General features: G+C 40.7%; 1 protein-coding gene across 1 annotated transcript in view; it reads left to right on the forward strand.

Annotated features, from left to right (window-relative positions):
* Window positions 1-309: 309 nt before the first annotated feature.
* Window positions 310-15526, forward strand: part of ITGAV (integrin subunit alpha V) — an 88851-nt gene continuing 73634 nt past the window's right edge. Inside the window, exons 1-2 of the mRNA XM_028479875.2 lie at window positions 310-561; window positions 11643-11773. Of these exons, the coding sequence (XP_028335676.1) occupies window positions 377-561; window positions 11643-11773 (316 nt within the window). The 5' untranslated portion in view covers window positions 310-376. The remainder of the gene's footprint in view (window positions 562-11642; window positions 11774-15526) is intronic.

Below are 15526 nucleotides of genomic sequence, written 5' to 3' on the forward strand. Positions count from 1 at the left end.
CCTGCGCGTTGGCTCAGCCTCCCGGGCGGCTCCTCCTCCTGCTCTGCCTCCTCCCACTGGCCGCGGCAGCGCTCTGGCCGGGGGTGCGGCGCCCAGCCCTGCAGTCCCGAGCCCGAGGCGCGGCGCTGAGCGGCCGAGCGAGAGGGAGGCGAGGGGCCGCCCGCGCTGCTGTCCCCGCCCCGCGCGCCCTGCGCCCCACTTCCCGGGTGGCCGCTCGGAAGCTCAGCCCTCCTGCCTCCCCCGGCGCTGTCCGGGACTCGCCGGGAAGCGAGCAGCTGGCAAGTTTCGGCGCGCGCAGGCGGCGGGCCGCGGGCACCGTGCGCTCCGGGCGGGGTGGCCGCGTCTCCGGGCTCGGCGCCCCGCGCGCACTTCGGCGATGGCTTCCCTGCCGCGGCGGCGGCTGCGCCTTCGCCCCCGCCGCCTCCTGCTCCTTCTCCCCGGATTCCTGCTGCCTCTTTGCGGCGCCTTCAATCTAGATGTGGACAGCCCTGCGGAGTACTCTGGCCCCGAGGGTAGTTACTTCGGCTTCGCGGTTGATTTCTTCGTGCCCAGCGCGTCTTCGTAAGTGGCCGCACTTGGAAGGGGAGTCGGCCCCCTCCCCCATCGCGCGCACCCACCCTACGATTTCCCACAGGGAGAGATCTCTGCAAGAGATCCCAGCGCCTTTCTATCCGTTTCCTCTAACCCTCCCTCCCCCCACTGGGCGATTTAGGTTCTGGGTGGATGAAATACTTGGGGGAGGTGAACCCGCGCACCTCCCACCACCCAGTTCCCCCTTCTCCTCTCCTCAGAAGGGAGCGCTTTGAAGCAGACCTGTGCTTGAAATTAGGGGAAAGTGGGAAATCAACAAAGGCTGGTCTGGCTGGACACCGCGCCGCCTTTGCCGGTGTCCGGGACTTGGTCAATTTCATTTCCGAACTTCTTTTTCTCCAGTACCAGTTAGCCTTCCCTGGAGTCTTTTTGTTTTTTGGCTTCACAGACTTAAACACCCGTGTTTTTCGCTCTCCCTAAACAAGCCCTCCCCCATTCTTTACGACTCTCAGTCTGATTCTGTTTCTCCTCATCTCCTTTTCCAGACATTCTGATGACTAAAATGACCATTCTGTCGTAGTAAATTCATTGTGTCTTATCTCTGAGACTGTCAAACCTTTGCACATTTGAGGGTGAACAGATGAATTGGATGTGTCATCTGTTCTTTTTATAGTGATTCATTATTTAGGTCATTGTTCAGAAAGAACAAGCATGTTTGCTGAGTTTTCACTCGCTAAAGGTCATTTGAATACTGTAGTATTTAAGAATTCAGTTATGTTTCAAATTGCCAGCGTTTCGCGTTGCACAGGATTTGGAACAGAGTTATTGTCATTATTGGATTAAAAGTTGTCTCTGACCTTACCGAACGCTGACGTCATTCTCACCACCCCACCCCCTTTTTTTAGCGTTAGAAATACTGATTTAATGTGTTCCCTGGATGTCTTCTGATGTTTAAATCTTGTTTCCAAGAGGGAGAACTGTTCTTAGAGTTCTTTCTAAGCTCTTAGAAATTGTAACAGCATATTTTTGTTTTTAATTTTTTTCTATAAAGTATTGTTTTTTGGGGGGAGAGGGAGGATAATTTTAATGGTCAGTACTTTTTAGTACTATTTTTCCTATTCATACATGCCTAATTTGAGGATGATCTAAATATTTTTCCATGACTGTTACAACATTCGGCAGGATGTATGCCTTTAGAGTGCAGAGGATTTTAGTTGCTTCCAAGCGTGCTCTTTTAGATTTAATTTCTACAGAAATTCTAATAATTTTGAAAATATATATTGTCTTTTGTCAAGAGTTGGTACTTAGAGTAGCCAGAGTTAGCACTTAAATACTTCCAAGTTGATGGAGTGGTTTGCATATGTTGCTCTTAATTCGGTGGCAACCCTCTGAGTTCTGTAGTGTAAAGATACAAGACAAAATGATAAACTTTAAGTGTTTTTACTATGGAAAATGCAGTAATACTGAACTGTTAGAATGAGATATTTCCTATTTTTGGTTGCGAGGCTGGATGGATAATTTGTGATTAGTCACTGTAGTTGTTGAATATACTATGACCTCACAGGTTTGTTTACATGACCTCCCACGTGGGATTTTAATGGTAAGGTAAAATTGAACTTGGTTTGGTTTCATATAACATTTTGAAACTTTCTTCAGTGACTTTGTTACTGATAGACTAGTGAGGTATAGCTATAGCCTAAGATAAAAAATATAAATCAACTTGGAGATTAAAAAAAACCCAAATATATGTAAACAAAGGTTTCTACTTCTGAGCTTTTCAGATTTAACAAAGATTAATGCAAACTTACGCTTAATTTTGTAAAAAGGTACTTTTAAAGTTAACAAGCATTGGAATCCAGGGTGCATGGCGATGCCATTTACAATATTACCAGCTGCATTTATTGTTGTCATTTGGTGTGATAATAAACTTCTAAAGGGAAAAAAAATTCACATAATAGAAAAGTGCTAATTAAAGTGTCCTTTCTTCTGAAGGAAGAGTGCCTGTATTAATGAGGAAGCAAGGGTAATGAGGTCTCCTGCTGCTTCCGGTTTCTATAGGTGTCTAAATACCTCTGGCAAGCTATAGAACTGTTTTCTGTCTCATTTTTCTTGTTACAGAAAATTGTTATTGAATTATCTCCATATTGTTGTGAAAACTAATGAATCAATGTTAATTAAAAAGAAGGAAAAAGAAAGTACTAAGCAAAAATATTAAGGTGACTCCACAGTAAAATTCCTCCAGAAATGAGTCTTAGGTTTGAAGTGAAAAGTCACAAAAATTATGATTTGAAAAATATAGAAAACAAACTTATGGTTATCAAAGAGGAAGGGTGGGGGGGATAAATTAGGATTTGGAGATTAGCAAATACAAAGTACTATATATAAAATAAATAAACAACAAGGATTTACTGTATAGCACAGGAAACTATATTCAATATCCTGTAATAAACTATAATGGAAAAGAATATGAAAAAGAACATGTATATGCATATGTATGTATAACTGAATCACTTTGCTGTACACCAGAAACTAACACAACATTGTAAATTGCTATACTTAAAAAGGGAAAAAAACTGTGAAAAATAAAACATTAGCACTCCCTGTTATTTTTCCTGTATGAATTAATTTATGGTGACTATATTGCTAAACTTATGTAAAATTTAAATACTGTATACAGGCCCAGAAGTAAAGGCATGTTTTTCTTGTGGAGAATAATTGGAGAAATTAAAACTTACACCCTAGGCTTAGTTATAATAATGATACCTTACATTGCTTGACCTATTTTATAATTTACAAAGCACTTTTACTTGCGATATCTCATTTTACTCTATACCACAGACCACCAGGGGAAATAGGAAAGCAGATAAATTCACTGTTACAGAACAGGAAACTGAGGCCAGAAGAGTTTGCAGCCTTTAGTTGTTTGAGTGGGATGGTGTGGGGTAAGGGAAAAGATGGGAACAAAACGCAGAGGAAATGAAATTCAAATTCCATTTAATTTTTGTATTCAAATTTTAAGAAGAAAATGAATAATTTTCTTACTCTTAAGATATGTTATACAGTTCTCATTTTACATATATATTTATTTTAAAATAATGCTATAGTGAGCAACTCTGTGTTACAAGCCTTGCTTTTTCCCCTGTTAAACTCTATTGGAGCCTTATTTACAGTTCCTTCATGTCCTATGACCCCAAAGACAAGGTGTGGGTGAGTGTTCCCTGGTCGCAGAAGGTCCCACAGAACATAAAATGGTTCTCAATCCTAACTTCCTATTTGCAGCATTTGGAGAGCTTTGAAGACCATACTGCTGCCCTGGCTTCATCTTTAATCTAAAAGTAGAGCTCTAACTTTATATTCAACAGCCAGTGGATCATTTCTTCTTGACTAGCCTGTCTTACCTCAATTTGACAAAAAATGAACTCTTTTTCACCAAGTGATGTCAGTTGTACCTCTGTTTCTATTAATGGTACCATCATTTTCTCTGTTGCCCTGGAAATAATTTCATATTCCTCCCTCTCATTTTCTATTTTTCTTTGTCTCTCCTGCTGGTCACCCCTAATATTAGTCAGTGGTTAGTCACCAGGCAGAAGGTCCTAGAAATTCTTCCTTGTTAATGTTTCTTTTTTTAAAAAAAAATTAATTAATTTATTATTTATTTTTGGCTGCATTGGGGCTTTGTTGCTGGGTTCGGCTTTCTTTAGTTGCAGTGAGCAGGGGCTACTCTTCGTTGTGGTGCGCGGGCTTCTCATTGCGGTGGCTTCTCTTGTTGCGGAGCACCGGCTCTAGGCACGCGGGCTTCAGTAGTTGTGGCATGCGGGCTCAGTAGTTGTGGCTCGCGGGCTCTAGAGCGCAGGCTCAGTAGTTGTGGTGCACGGGCTTAGTTGCTCCGCGGCATGTGGGATCTTCCCGGACCAGGGCTCGAACCCGTGTCCCCTGCATTGGCAGGCGGATTCTTAACCACTGCGCCACCAGGGAAGTCCCCACTTAATGTTAAGTCAACTTTGTTTCTGCATTTTTCTACAGATTTTCCTCTTTTAACTTCATCCTCAGGTGTCCATGTTGGCCTGAGTAACCTGATCCCTCCCACCCCAGGGAGTCTCTGTGTTCTCATCCCCAGAATGGGATGTTTTGATAACAATCACAGAGATGATGCAGTTAATACAGGGGGAGCTGTCAATACTGTGCTACAAACTGCCCTGAGATAGTAACACATGTAACCGTCGCCCACCACCAATTCACTTGTGAAGCCAGAACCTTTATTCTGCTGAGGGCACTCCTGTCCCACCTCTTGCCACAAGTCCCTGAGGCTTGGGGATTCGGTCTCAGCTCCAGCCCCAGCCCTCCTGGTGTCCTTGGTGCTGCCTCTGACTCATGTCCCTGCTCTGTTCCACCCCAGGGGGAAAATGTGTCCACAGGGGACAGGAATGAGACCTGCATGGTGTGGAGCGTCCAGGCAGGCAGGCTGGAGAAGCTGGTGGGAAACCTGGTGCCTGCCTTCCTGGGCGGGGACCCCTCTGACCACCCCACATTCCTGGGCTCCTACAGGGCTTTCCCCACCACCCAGCAGATGCTGGACCTTCTCTTCACAAGGTGAGCACTCTGCCCCTTATGGGACATTGGTGACTCGGCCACGTGCTAGCTGTGACATGTGGGAATGTCACTCCACCTCTCTGAGCCTCAGTTGGCCCCTCTGCACACTAGGGTTGTGGCATGCGGGCTCAGTAGTTGTGGCTCGCGGGCTCTAGAGCGCAGGCTCAGTAGTTGTGGTGCACGGGCTTAGTTGCTCCGCGGCATGTGGGATCTTCCCGGACCAGGGCTCGAACCCGTGTCCCCTGCATTGGCAGGCGGATTCTTAACCACTGCGCCACCAGGGAAGCCCTTGTTAATGTTTCTTGCATCCATCTCTGCTTTCCACTTGTAGTTTGACCAGTTGTTACAAGCGTGGTCTGTGGTACTCAGGTCATCACCCCTCAGCCCATCATTTAGCTCTCAGACCTGCAAAACATCTTACATGTTTCTAATAGTTTTATCTTTCTGAAGCATCTTTTGATCCTGGTATTCTGCTGCTAAAATTTCCTCGAAAATATTCTCATGTCCAGAGATAAAGTCCAAACTGCTTAAACTGGATGAAGGCCTCTTTCAGTCCGTCCCAGTCTGCATCTACTTTTAAAAGCTTATGTCCTGTTTCTCTCTTCACCTTTGTAACCATCTTCACAACCCTTTACAAAATGACACCAGCTTATTTTAGTGTGGCTCTGGCTATATTGGTTCTTCTTTCTTTTTTTAAAAAATTTATTTATTTATTTTGCCTGCGTTGGGTCTTCGTTGCTACGCGCTGGCTTTCTCAAGCTGTGGAGAGCGGGGGCTTCTCTTCGTTTTGGTGCATGGGCTTCTCATTGCGGTGGCTTCTCTTGTTGTGGAGCACGGGGTCTAGGCGCGTGGGCTTCAGTAGTTGTGGCTCGTGGGCTCAGTAGTTGTGCCTCGCAGGCTCTAGAGCGCAGGCTCAGTAGTTGTAGCGCACAGGTTTAGTTGCTTCGCGGCATGTGGGATCTTCCCGGACCAGGGACCAGGACTCGAACCCGTGTCCCCTGAATTGGAAGGTGGATTCTTAACCACTGCACCACCAGGGAAGCCCCTGGTTCTTTTTTCTTATCATAAATAATATATATGCATAGATTCTATCATCATTACATATTTAGAAAGCAAATCCTATGTTGATTTCTCCTGATTAAGGCCCAAGGTTTATAGGATATTATACAAGGGAAAAAGTATAGGATTTTTGCATCTGTTTTACATCACATAAATGTTGACTATAGCTTTTTTTTTTTTAGTGAAAAGTAAATGAGACTGGAATTATAGCTCTTAAGTAACATTCAGTAACACGTTTCTTTCTGTGTATGTATATGTTAATTTTTCAGAAGTTCCTTTTGGTGAAGCCTCACTGGTCAGCCAGAGTCAGCCAGAATATATTAACCATGCTTTATCTTGGAAAAGTCAGTGCTGAAAGCAGCCAAATAACTTAGTTCATTTGGAGAGTTTAAAAAATGTCCTTGTCATTGTTTGGCTGGTTGTCTCTCCTTGGTAGTCAAGGTCATGTTCCCTGAAGCAGCTGCCCTTCAAGTACACTTTGGATTGAAAGTGCATCCGAAGGGCATCCTCCTGGTTGGCTTCTCGAATCCTCTCGTCTCTCCCATCCTCTTCCCCTTCCTCCCCCTCTCCCTTACTACCTCCCCTTTCTTCTCTCCTTCCCCTCCCTTGCCCTTGCTCCTCTACCTCTCCTCCCTCTCTCCCTTCTCCCCCCCTTTCCCTCCCTCCCTCTTTCTTCTTCTCTTACACCCCTTCCCCCAAACACACATTTCTACTCTTTATCTTTCAGAATTTCTTGGCATGGTATTAATGGCCTGCTCATATATGTAAACCTTAATTTTAAAGTCATTTAATGAAAATGATTCGAGTCATTTAAAAAGAATGGTGAGGATGGGGATCCTGATATTGTTCTTGGGCAAACTTTTTGGGAGGGAGATGGATTCTGTCAGGAGGAAGTTGCAAGCATATGAAACTAAGTTGCTCAGCTTCAGATTTTTGCTGCTTACCAGAGAAATCTCTGTCAGCCTCAGCTAACTCTGTATCTTCCCCAACTCTCCACCATTATCAGGAAGTGTTGCAAACCAACTATTACCTATCCTTTTTTTTTTTCTCTTGAGAGCTTGCATTTGGGTTAATTAATGGCCCTTGAAAACAGATTTTAACTTTTATTCCTACTTTATTAAGGAGTATTTTATTGTTGTTTTTAGTTCTGCTGTCATCATCTTGTATTTTTATGATGCGTTCACATTTTCTAAGTTTACTTTTATCTATACTATCCACATTCAGCATTCAGAAATTTTCTTTTTTAAGTAATTATAGTGGGCATTGTTATTTCCATTCAATAGAACAGGAAACTGAGGCTCAGAGATTTAAAGTGACTTTCTCAATTGATTTATATGGTGACTGGAACCTTTAGTCCCAAACTGCCCATTAGACAATGCTGCTTATATTGCAAAATTTTTTCTGGTCTTTCACTTCTTTTACTTTAATTAAGCTGTTGTAGACATTCATTAGACATTCCTAGATGAACTTCAAGTCGTAATGATTTAATATTTTTGTAAGGCATTTCATTAACAGGCTGTTTTTTGTTATTGTGGCAGAAAGACACAAGACATAAAATTCACCCTCCCAACACATTAACAGGCTTTTGTTTTCTGTAATATGTGTTGCTTTTATAATCCTTAATTTTCTCATATAGCATCTTTTACCATTCTGTACTCTTTAATCTCTACAAATACTTAATTTTTCTCTCCACACCTCCCTCTTAGGACTTAACATTTGTCTAAGGCAGTCTTACTGTCTTTATCTCTCCATTTTTCTCTTTGAAAACTTTCTATAACGCTCTTAAAAGGAACTTAAATATCATGTTGACACTTTGCACAAAGAACTTTATTTCTCAGCTTTTTCCCCTCATTAACCTAGCACTTAGAAATTGAGAATGCTCACACATTCCTTTTATATTATTCTACCATTTCTGAGGCATTTCACCAATGTGCAAGACTGCACATGAAGGTATGCTTAGGAAAACTTGATGAACACCCATATTAGTACATGTAATTACCATCATTTCATGCCTATAATGTGCAAATGGTCTGATGAAAAGTAGCAGCCTTGTTCCTGATCCTATCCAAGGAACTAGAGCTCTGTGCTGCCAATATGTGAGTGCAGTTTCCATTCAGAACTCTCATACGACGCCCTTTTTTCTGTCTTTGCCGAAGTCCGTGTCCCCTAATAACTTTCCAGCCCTCTCTGTCTTTAGTGACAAGTAAAGAAAGTATCTGAAATCCAAAATTAAGAAGAGAAACGTTACAGAAAGAAATTATTTTAAGGATAATTTAAATAATCAGATGTTTATTAGAGGATGATTTCTGCATTCTACAGGGGTTGGTGATAGTGGAAATGGCTTTTTATGTATGGCTGTTTTGATTGAGACTGATAACTATCAAATTTACTTGCTACTCAATTGTCAATTTAAAAAGCTTTTCTTGAGTGCTTGTTATGTGGCAGCACAAAGATGACTGAGGGTCCCCTCCATTCAAGGAAGCAGTTTATCATAAGGTAGGAAGAAGTGCTTTGACAAAAAATTATTAAAGATTCTGTAGTGTGCTATGTGAGGACAGTCCAGAAATGAGTTTGCTTGTAGGTTTCTAGGCAAATTCTGAGAATCAGCTCCTCTGTCCTGATCTCCTGGAACTGGCCATTAATCCACAATATGAAAATCATACACACACCTGTGCTCGTATTACCCTTATTAGGGCTATTGCAGGAATGAGCCTATGCCTCTTCAGGTGTAGACCTGAAAAGTATACTTATCTGAAATATTTTTTTTTGCCTATCATGTACTAAAAAATCATTTAATCCAGATGAGGAGGGGCAGTTTTGTGATTTTGTGGCCAAATTTTTGACCTGTTGAGAAAGGTAAATTTCATGTGTGTGTGTGTGTGTGTGTGTGTGTGTGTGTGTGTGTGTGTGTGTGTGTATAATTTAGCTGCTAACCAGCTCTGCTGTAGAAAAGGAGGGCATAATGATACTTAGCTGCTCTCTTATTCATGGGGGCTGAGGGCTGTCTTACTCAGCTTTATTTTTTTTCTTGGTGAATGAAAACTAAGTTGGCTATGAGGAGAAAGAGCCAGCATTGGTGTTTTACTGATGCCAACTATGACTGCATAAAGCTTTATGAAACAGGGTGTGGTTTGGTTGGGAGTTTTGTCTTTATTTTGAGTATGGAGTTTTAAGATAAGTGTATGAAAACAGGGTTCCAGCATTTCATGCAGCCATCTTTCAGCTGGTCTAAATATGATTTAGCAGATACATCCAGAAAAAATGAAATTGATAAATAAAAGTTAAAACGAAAGCATTCCATATTTAAGATGTAGGTTTGTTCATAACTTCACAAAAAAGTGAAAAGCAATTATGAGTATTTTCTTTGCTAGAAGAATGTAAGTGGCTTAGTGTTTAACAAGGAAATGAAATGATAATGGTGATAGCATTTGTTGAGGGCCTTCTGTGTCTATCTGTATCCTGTTTTCTTCTCCTATATTTCAGTTAGCTTCTTCTCAGCCTCTTTTACTTTATCCTCTTTCTCTGACTCTTAAATGTTGTTGCTTCCTCTCTTTCCTCCTCTTCTCTCTGAAGCCTCTCCCTGTGTGAACCCATCCGTTCCAAGTTGACATTCTCAACACGTTATCTCCAAGGGCAGAACTCTCCTCAGAGCAACAAACCACCAATTAGGTGTCTCACAGGTATTTCAAGCTAACATGTTGGGAACTGAACTCTTGGTTTTCCTGTAAACCCTTAGTCTGCCTCTGCTTCCCTACTCTCCGGGCTTTTCTAGCACAGTAAGTGGTTCTCCCATCCCTACACTCCAGAAAGAAACCTAGGTGACATGCTTTATTCTAATCTTCCCTTTCTACCACTTTCAAGCCTCCAGCTGTTCCTGTTCATTCTACTCCAGATATTTCCCAAATCTGCCCATCCATCTCTTTCTCCATCTGTCCTCCCAACCTAGTTTACTGTCACCTCCTCCCTCAGGTGCTGAAAGTCTCTCGCTTTTCTTGTTCCATTTTTGCCCCCCTCCCCCTTAATACTTTCCCCGTAAGGTGCCACATTTCATTTTCTTTATTAGATTATGTCATTCTCTTGCTTTAAAAAACATTCAGAAGCTTCACGTGGACGTTATGATAAAATCCAAAAGTTTTACCTGGCTAAAGGACCTTGTGTGATTTAGTTCTTGCCAAGCTCCGCAGTTTTATCTTGTGCCATTCCCATCTTGCTCTCCTTTAGCCACACCTCTTTCCTTGTAACTCTTGGAGACTAAGCTCTTTCCTGCCTTGAGTCTTTGTACCTCTGCCTGGGACCCTCCCATCCACCTCTCCATCCCACTCACTTAGCCCCTCACTCCCAACACACACACTCCTTGGCAACCTTCTTCTAATCCCGTACATCTCAATTTACTTAGAGGTAAATCCCTTTGCTGCTTTATCTGAAAGAGGTCTCTTCTCCCTGTTCTTTAAAGATAACTTCCTTAGACATCTCTTTATCCAAAGGAAGTGTCTCCCCTCCATTCCTTGGAGGTAACTTCCCTTAATCTAAAGAAGGTCTCCTCTCCTTGTTCCCAAATAATACCTCTCAGCCAATTGTTGGTTCTTTCGTAGCACTTCTGACAGTGACTAATTTTCTTGGCAAGTTTCTGGATTTCTTCCCAAAGGGAATGTAAGCTCCACTGAGAGCAGGAACCAAGGTTGTCTTATTCATCCTCCTTTCTCTAGTGCCCAGATCTGTGCCTTAGTAGAGGAGACACTCAATCCATATTTTTTTCTGAATGAATAGAAACAACTAAAGAAAAGATCTCTTTTACTTAAAAATTTGACTCCTGATTATTTTGTCTTTTGCTAATTTTATCCTGTTAAGAAATTGAATAGTGCTTCTATTCTTTGACCAGGAATTGATTAGATGAATCCAGTGAAAAAAGACATTCGTCAGTCACTATTAAAAAAAAAAATTGAAGTATATAGTTTTAAAACAAGATAAGTTTTCCCAATGGAAAAATGATAATATTTAAAATTACCATACTTCAGAATCATTTATTTAGAATCATTTATTTTTTTGTTCATTATTCAGGATATAGAAAGTGTACAGTAAATCAAAAAAAAAAACAAACAAAAATCAAGACAAATGTCCCTGTCTCTAGCCAGCATACATTTTTAACAAATTAATTGAGCTATAATTGACATGTAATAAACTGTACCTATTCAAAGTGTACAGTTTGGCCAGCATAAATTTTTTAATGACATGTAACCCTAAAGTTGCCTTATAATGTGTTATTAGGATGAGTAAACTATATTGAATAATGTATGTATGTAAAAGAGCACCAAATGAATAATGAAGGTGGATTATGCTCTCAGTGAGTGGTTTTTAAAGAATATTTGTGGATAAAATCAAGAGAATGATTGCTCTTCCTAAATCATAAGATTTTGTTTATGCTTTGTGCCACTTAAAGTCTTGTCTTGCCTTTTGTATTTTAGCAGGATGTTTCTTCTGGTGGGAGCTCCCAAAGCAAACACTACCCAGCCTGGGATTGTGGAAGGAGGGCAAGTCCTCAAGTGTGACTGGTCTTCTCACCATGGGTGCCAGCCAATTGAATTTGATGCAACAGGTAAATGTTGATGCAGTGGTCCCTTTTCTTAATTTCTGTTATTTGATATTTTCCGCCTACCTTTGCCTCTCCCCATTTGAATAGAATTTTATTTTTTAATAAATTTATTTATTTATTTATTTATTTTTGGCTGTGTTGGGTCTTCGTTGTGGTGCGGTGCGTGGGCTTCTCATTGCAGTGGCTTCTCTTGTTGTGGAGCACAGGCTCTAGGCTTGTGGGCTTCAATAGTTGTGGCACATGGGCTCTAGAGCACAGGCTCAGTAGTTTTGGCGCATGGGCTTAGTCGCTCCGCAGCATGTGGGATCTTCCCAGACCACGGCTCGAACCCGTGTCCCCTGCATTGGCAGGCAGCTTCTTAACCACTGCACCACCAGGGAAGTCCCTCCCCATTTGATATGTTTCAAAATATGATTTAATTTTTGAAAGTACTTGCTTTAGCTTAAATGTAACAATTTAGTGAAATAATATGTATAAGCACTTCAGATCCCCAGAGAAAGTTATATAAAGACAAATGACTTATTATATGATTTTTTTTGTACAGTTTCGTGACATATAAAAGCCTTAAAAATATATTGTGTTTCCACGCTGCTTTGGATGTCTTCAACTTCCCTGATAATGTCAATCTGCAGAAGTCTGGGGAAAATCTGTTAAAATGTTTCTGCACCTCTTCTGAGAAAGGCTTTTGTCCTTCCTCTTGTCAGCAAAATTGACTTACTGACTGCTTAATTGTGAAATACGCTAAAGTCTTGGATTGTGCTGTCAAAACCAGTTGAGGAATATTTTGTATTCAAGTAGATTTGGTTGACTTAAAAAACAAATTCTTATCCAAAATTTATTGGGAAAATAATATGTTATGGTTCTGATAACATTAAAGTTTTATCCAACAGGGACAAATTCCAGTGTCAGATTGTGGTGGTAAGGAGGAAAATAGCATAAGGAAGATGAGAAATAAGAAATAAGTTTTACATTTACATCAGTAAAATAAAATATACGTAATCCTGTATACATTTGTATTAATATATTTATCTACATTTGTGAAAGTTTAGAGACTCCTCAAAGAAATAGTGTGACATTCTTCTGGTACAATAGTTCTGCAAAATTTTTTACCAGTTTTGATTTGCTGGCTTTGACAGAATATTTTAAGATAAGCCTGAAGAAAATTAATATTTTTTTCCATATTGTTATTTCATGCTAGTTCTAAAACATATTCATTCTGGGAATTATAATACCAGTGAAACAGAAATCATGTTGTGGACTGTTACATTTGATATCATGACCAGTACCAAAATGAGTGTCGTTAAGCCAGTTCTTCATAGGGATTGGGTCACATGTTTGCTTTTTTCCATTTGAAACTATCTACATTAAACTTTGTTGTTTTTTCCATATATGGCTGGCATTTGGAAAACCCCAAGAGTATGTAAATAGGCTCAATTTTACCACAAATAGAGAAATATAGCTGTGATTCAGGATATTATGGGTCAAGGCATTTATATCTTCTAACAACATGTGAACACTAATAAAAAAAATGTTGAACTGTTCAGATATATTTCTGTATTCAACACCACAGGTTTTGTGCAGTGCCAGATAATTTATTACTGGTCTTTTTTTGAAATTTGGCTTTAGTATTATTTTTGTTGAAAAAATTTCAGACAGTCCAAGAGGGTAGACAATGAAAAAACAGGACTTGCTCACATTAGCCTGCTTAGAGGCAATCACTTTAAATAGTTTCTTTGATCTTCCCAGAATTTTCTTATTCCTATATATCTGTATATCCTTAAAAAAAAAAACAACTCACAAATAGGAATATACTAGATATTACTATTAGGTACCTGACTCATCCCCTGCCCCTCCCTACCCAATATAATCTCTCTTAGACATATATAGATTTACCTCATTCTTTGCAAACCACTGATAGTATTCTGTTTTATAGTATATATAGCCTAAATTATTTAACTCATATTTCCTGTTGATGGACATTTAGATTGTTTCTGTTTTTTTTGTAATTTTAAACACTGCTATAGTGAAAATTTTATACAAAGGTATTTGTGCAAGTGTGTGAGTATGTATGATTAAGTCCTAGTAGGATTTTTAGATCAAAGTATATGTATTGTTTTAATACTACAAAGCTACAGTAATCAAAACAGTGTGGTATTGGTACAAAAACAGACATATAGATCAATGGAACAGAATAGAGAGCCCAGAAATAAACCCACACACCAATAGTCAATTAATCTTCAACAAAGGTGGCAAGAATATAAAATGGGAAAAAGACAGTCTCTTCAGCAAGTGGTGCTGGGAAAGTTGGACAGCTGCATGTAAATCACTGAAGTTAAAACACACCCTCAAACCATGCACAAAAATAAACTCAAAATGGCTTAAAGACTTAAACATAAGACATGACACCATAAAACCCCTAGAAGAGAGCATAGGCAAAACATTCTCTGACATAAATCGTACCAGTGTTTTCTTAGGTCAGTCTCCCAAGGCAATATAAATAAAACCAAAAATAAACAAATGGGACCTAATCAAACTTACTAGCTTTTGCATAGCAAAGGAAACCATGAAAAAACCAAAAAGACAACCTACAGAATGGGAGAAAATACTTGCAAATGATGCGATGACAAGGGCCTAATCTCCAAAATATACAAACAGCTCATACAACTCAACAACAAAAAAACAAACAACCCAATTGAAAAATGGACAGAAGACCTTAATAGACATTTCTCCAGAGAAGATATACAGATGGCCAGTAGGCACATGAAAAGATGCTCAGCATTACTAATTATTAGAGAAATGCAAATCAAAACTATAATGAGGTACCACCTCACACTGGTCAGATTGGCCATCATTAAAAAGTCTATAGGGCTTCCCTGGTGGCGCAGTGGTTGAGAGTCCACCTGCCGATGCAGGGGACACGGGTTCGTGCCCCGGTCCAGGAAGATCCCACATGCCGTGGAGCGGCTAGGCCCATGAGCCATGGCCGTTGAGCCTGCGCGTCCGGAGCCTGTGCTCCGCAATGGGAGAGGCCAGAACAGTGAGAGGCCCGCGTACCGCAAAAAAAAAAAAAAAAAAAAAGTCTACAAATAACAAATGCTGGAGAGGGTGTGGAGAAAAGGGAAACCTGCTACACTGTTGGTGGGAATGTAAGTGGTGCAGCCACTATGGAAAGCAGTGTGGAGGTTCCTCAGAAAACTAAAAATAGAATTACCATATGATCCAGCAATCCCACTCCTGGGCATATACCTGGACAAAACTTTAATTCAAAAATATACACACGGGCTTCCCTGGTGGCGCAGTGGTTGAGAGTCCGCCTGCCGATGCAGGGGACGCGGGTTCGTGCCCCAGTCTGGGGAGAACCCACATGCCACAGAGTGGCTGGGCCTGTGAGCCATGGCCGCTGACCCTGCGTGTCCAGAGCCTGTGCTCCGCAACAAGCAGTATTATTCTCAATAGCCAAAACATGGAAACAACCTAAATGTCCATGCAGATGAATGCATAAAGATGTGGTACATATATACAATGGAATACTACTCAGCCATGAAAAAGAATGAAATAATAACATTTGCAGCAACATGGATGCAACTAGAGATTATGATACTAAGTGAAGTAAGTCAGAAAGAGAAAGACCAATACCATATGATATCACTTGTATGCGGAATTTAAAATATGGCACAAATGAACCTATCTACAAAACAGAAGCAGACTCATAGACATAGAGAACAGACTTGTGGTTGCCAGGGGGGAGGGGGCTGG

This window comes from Physeter macrocephalus, chromosome 2 (assembly GCF_002837175.3).
Source record: "Physeter macrocephalus isolate SW-GA chromosome 2, ASM283717v5, whole genome shotgun sequence".
NCBI classification, from domain to species: domain Eukaryota; kingdom Metazoa; phylum Chordata; class Mammalia; order Artiodactyla; family Physeteridae; genus Physeter; species Physeter macrocephalus.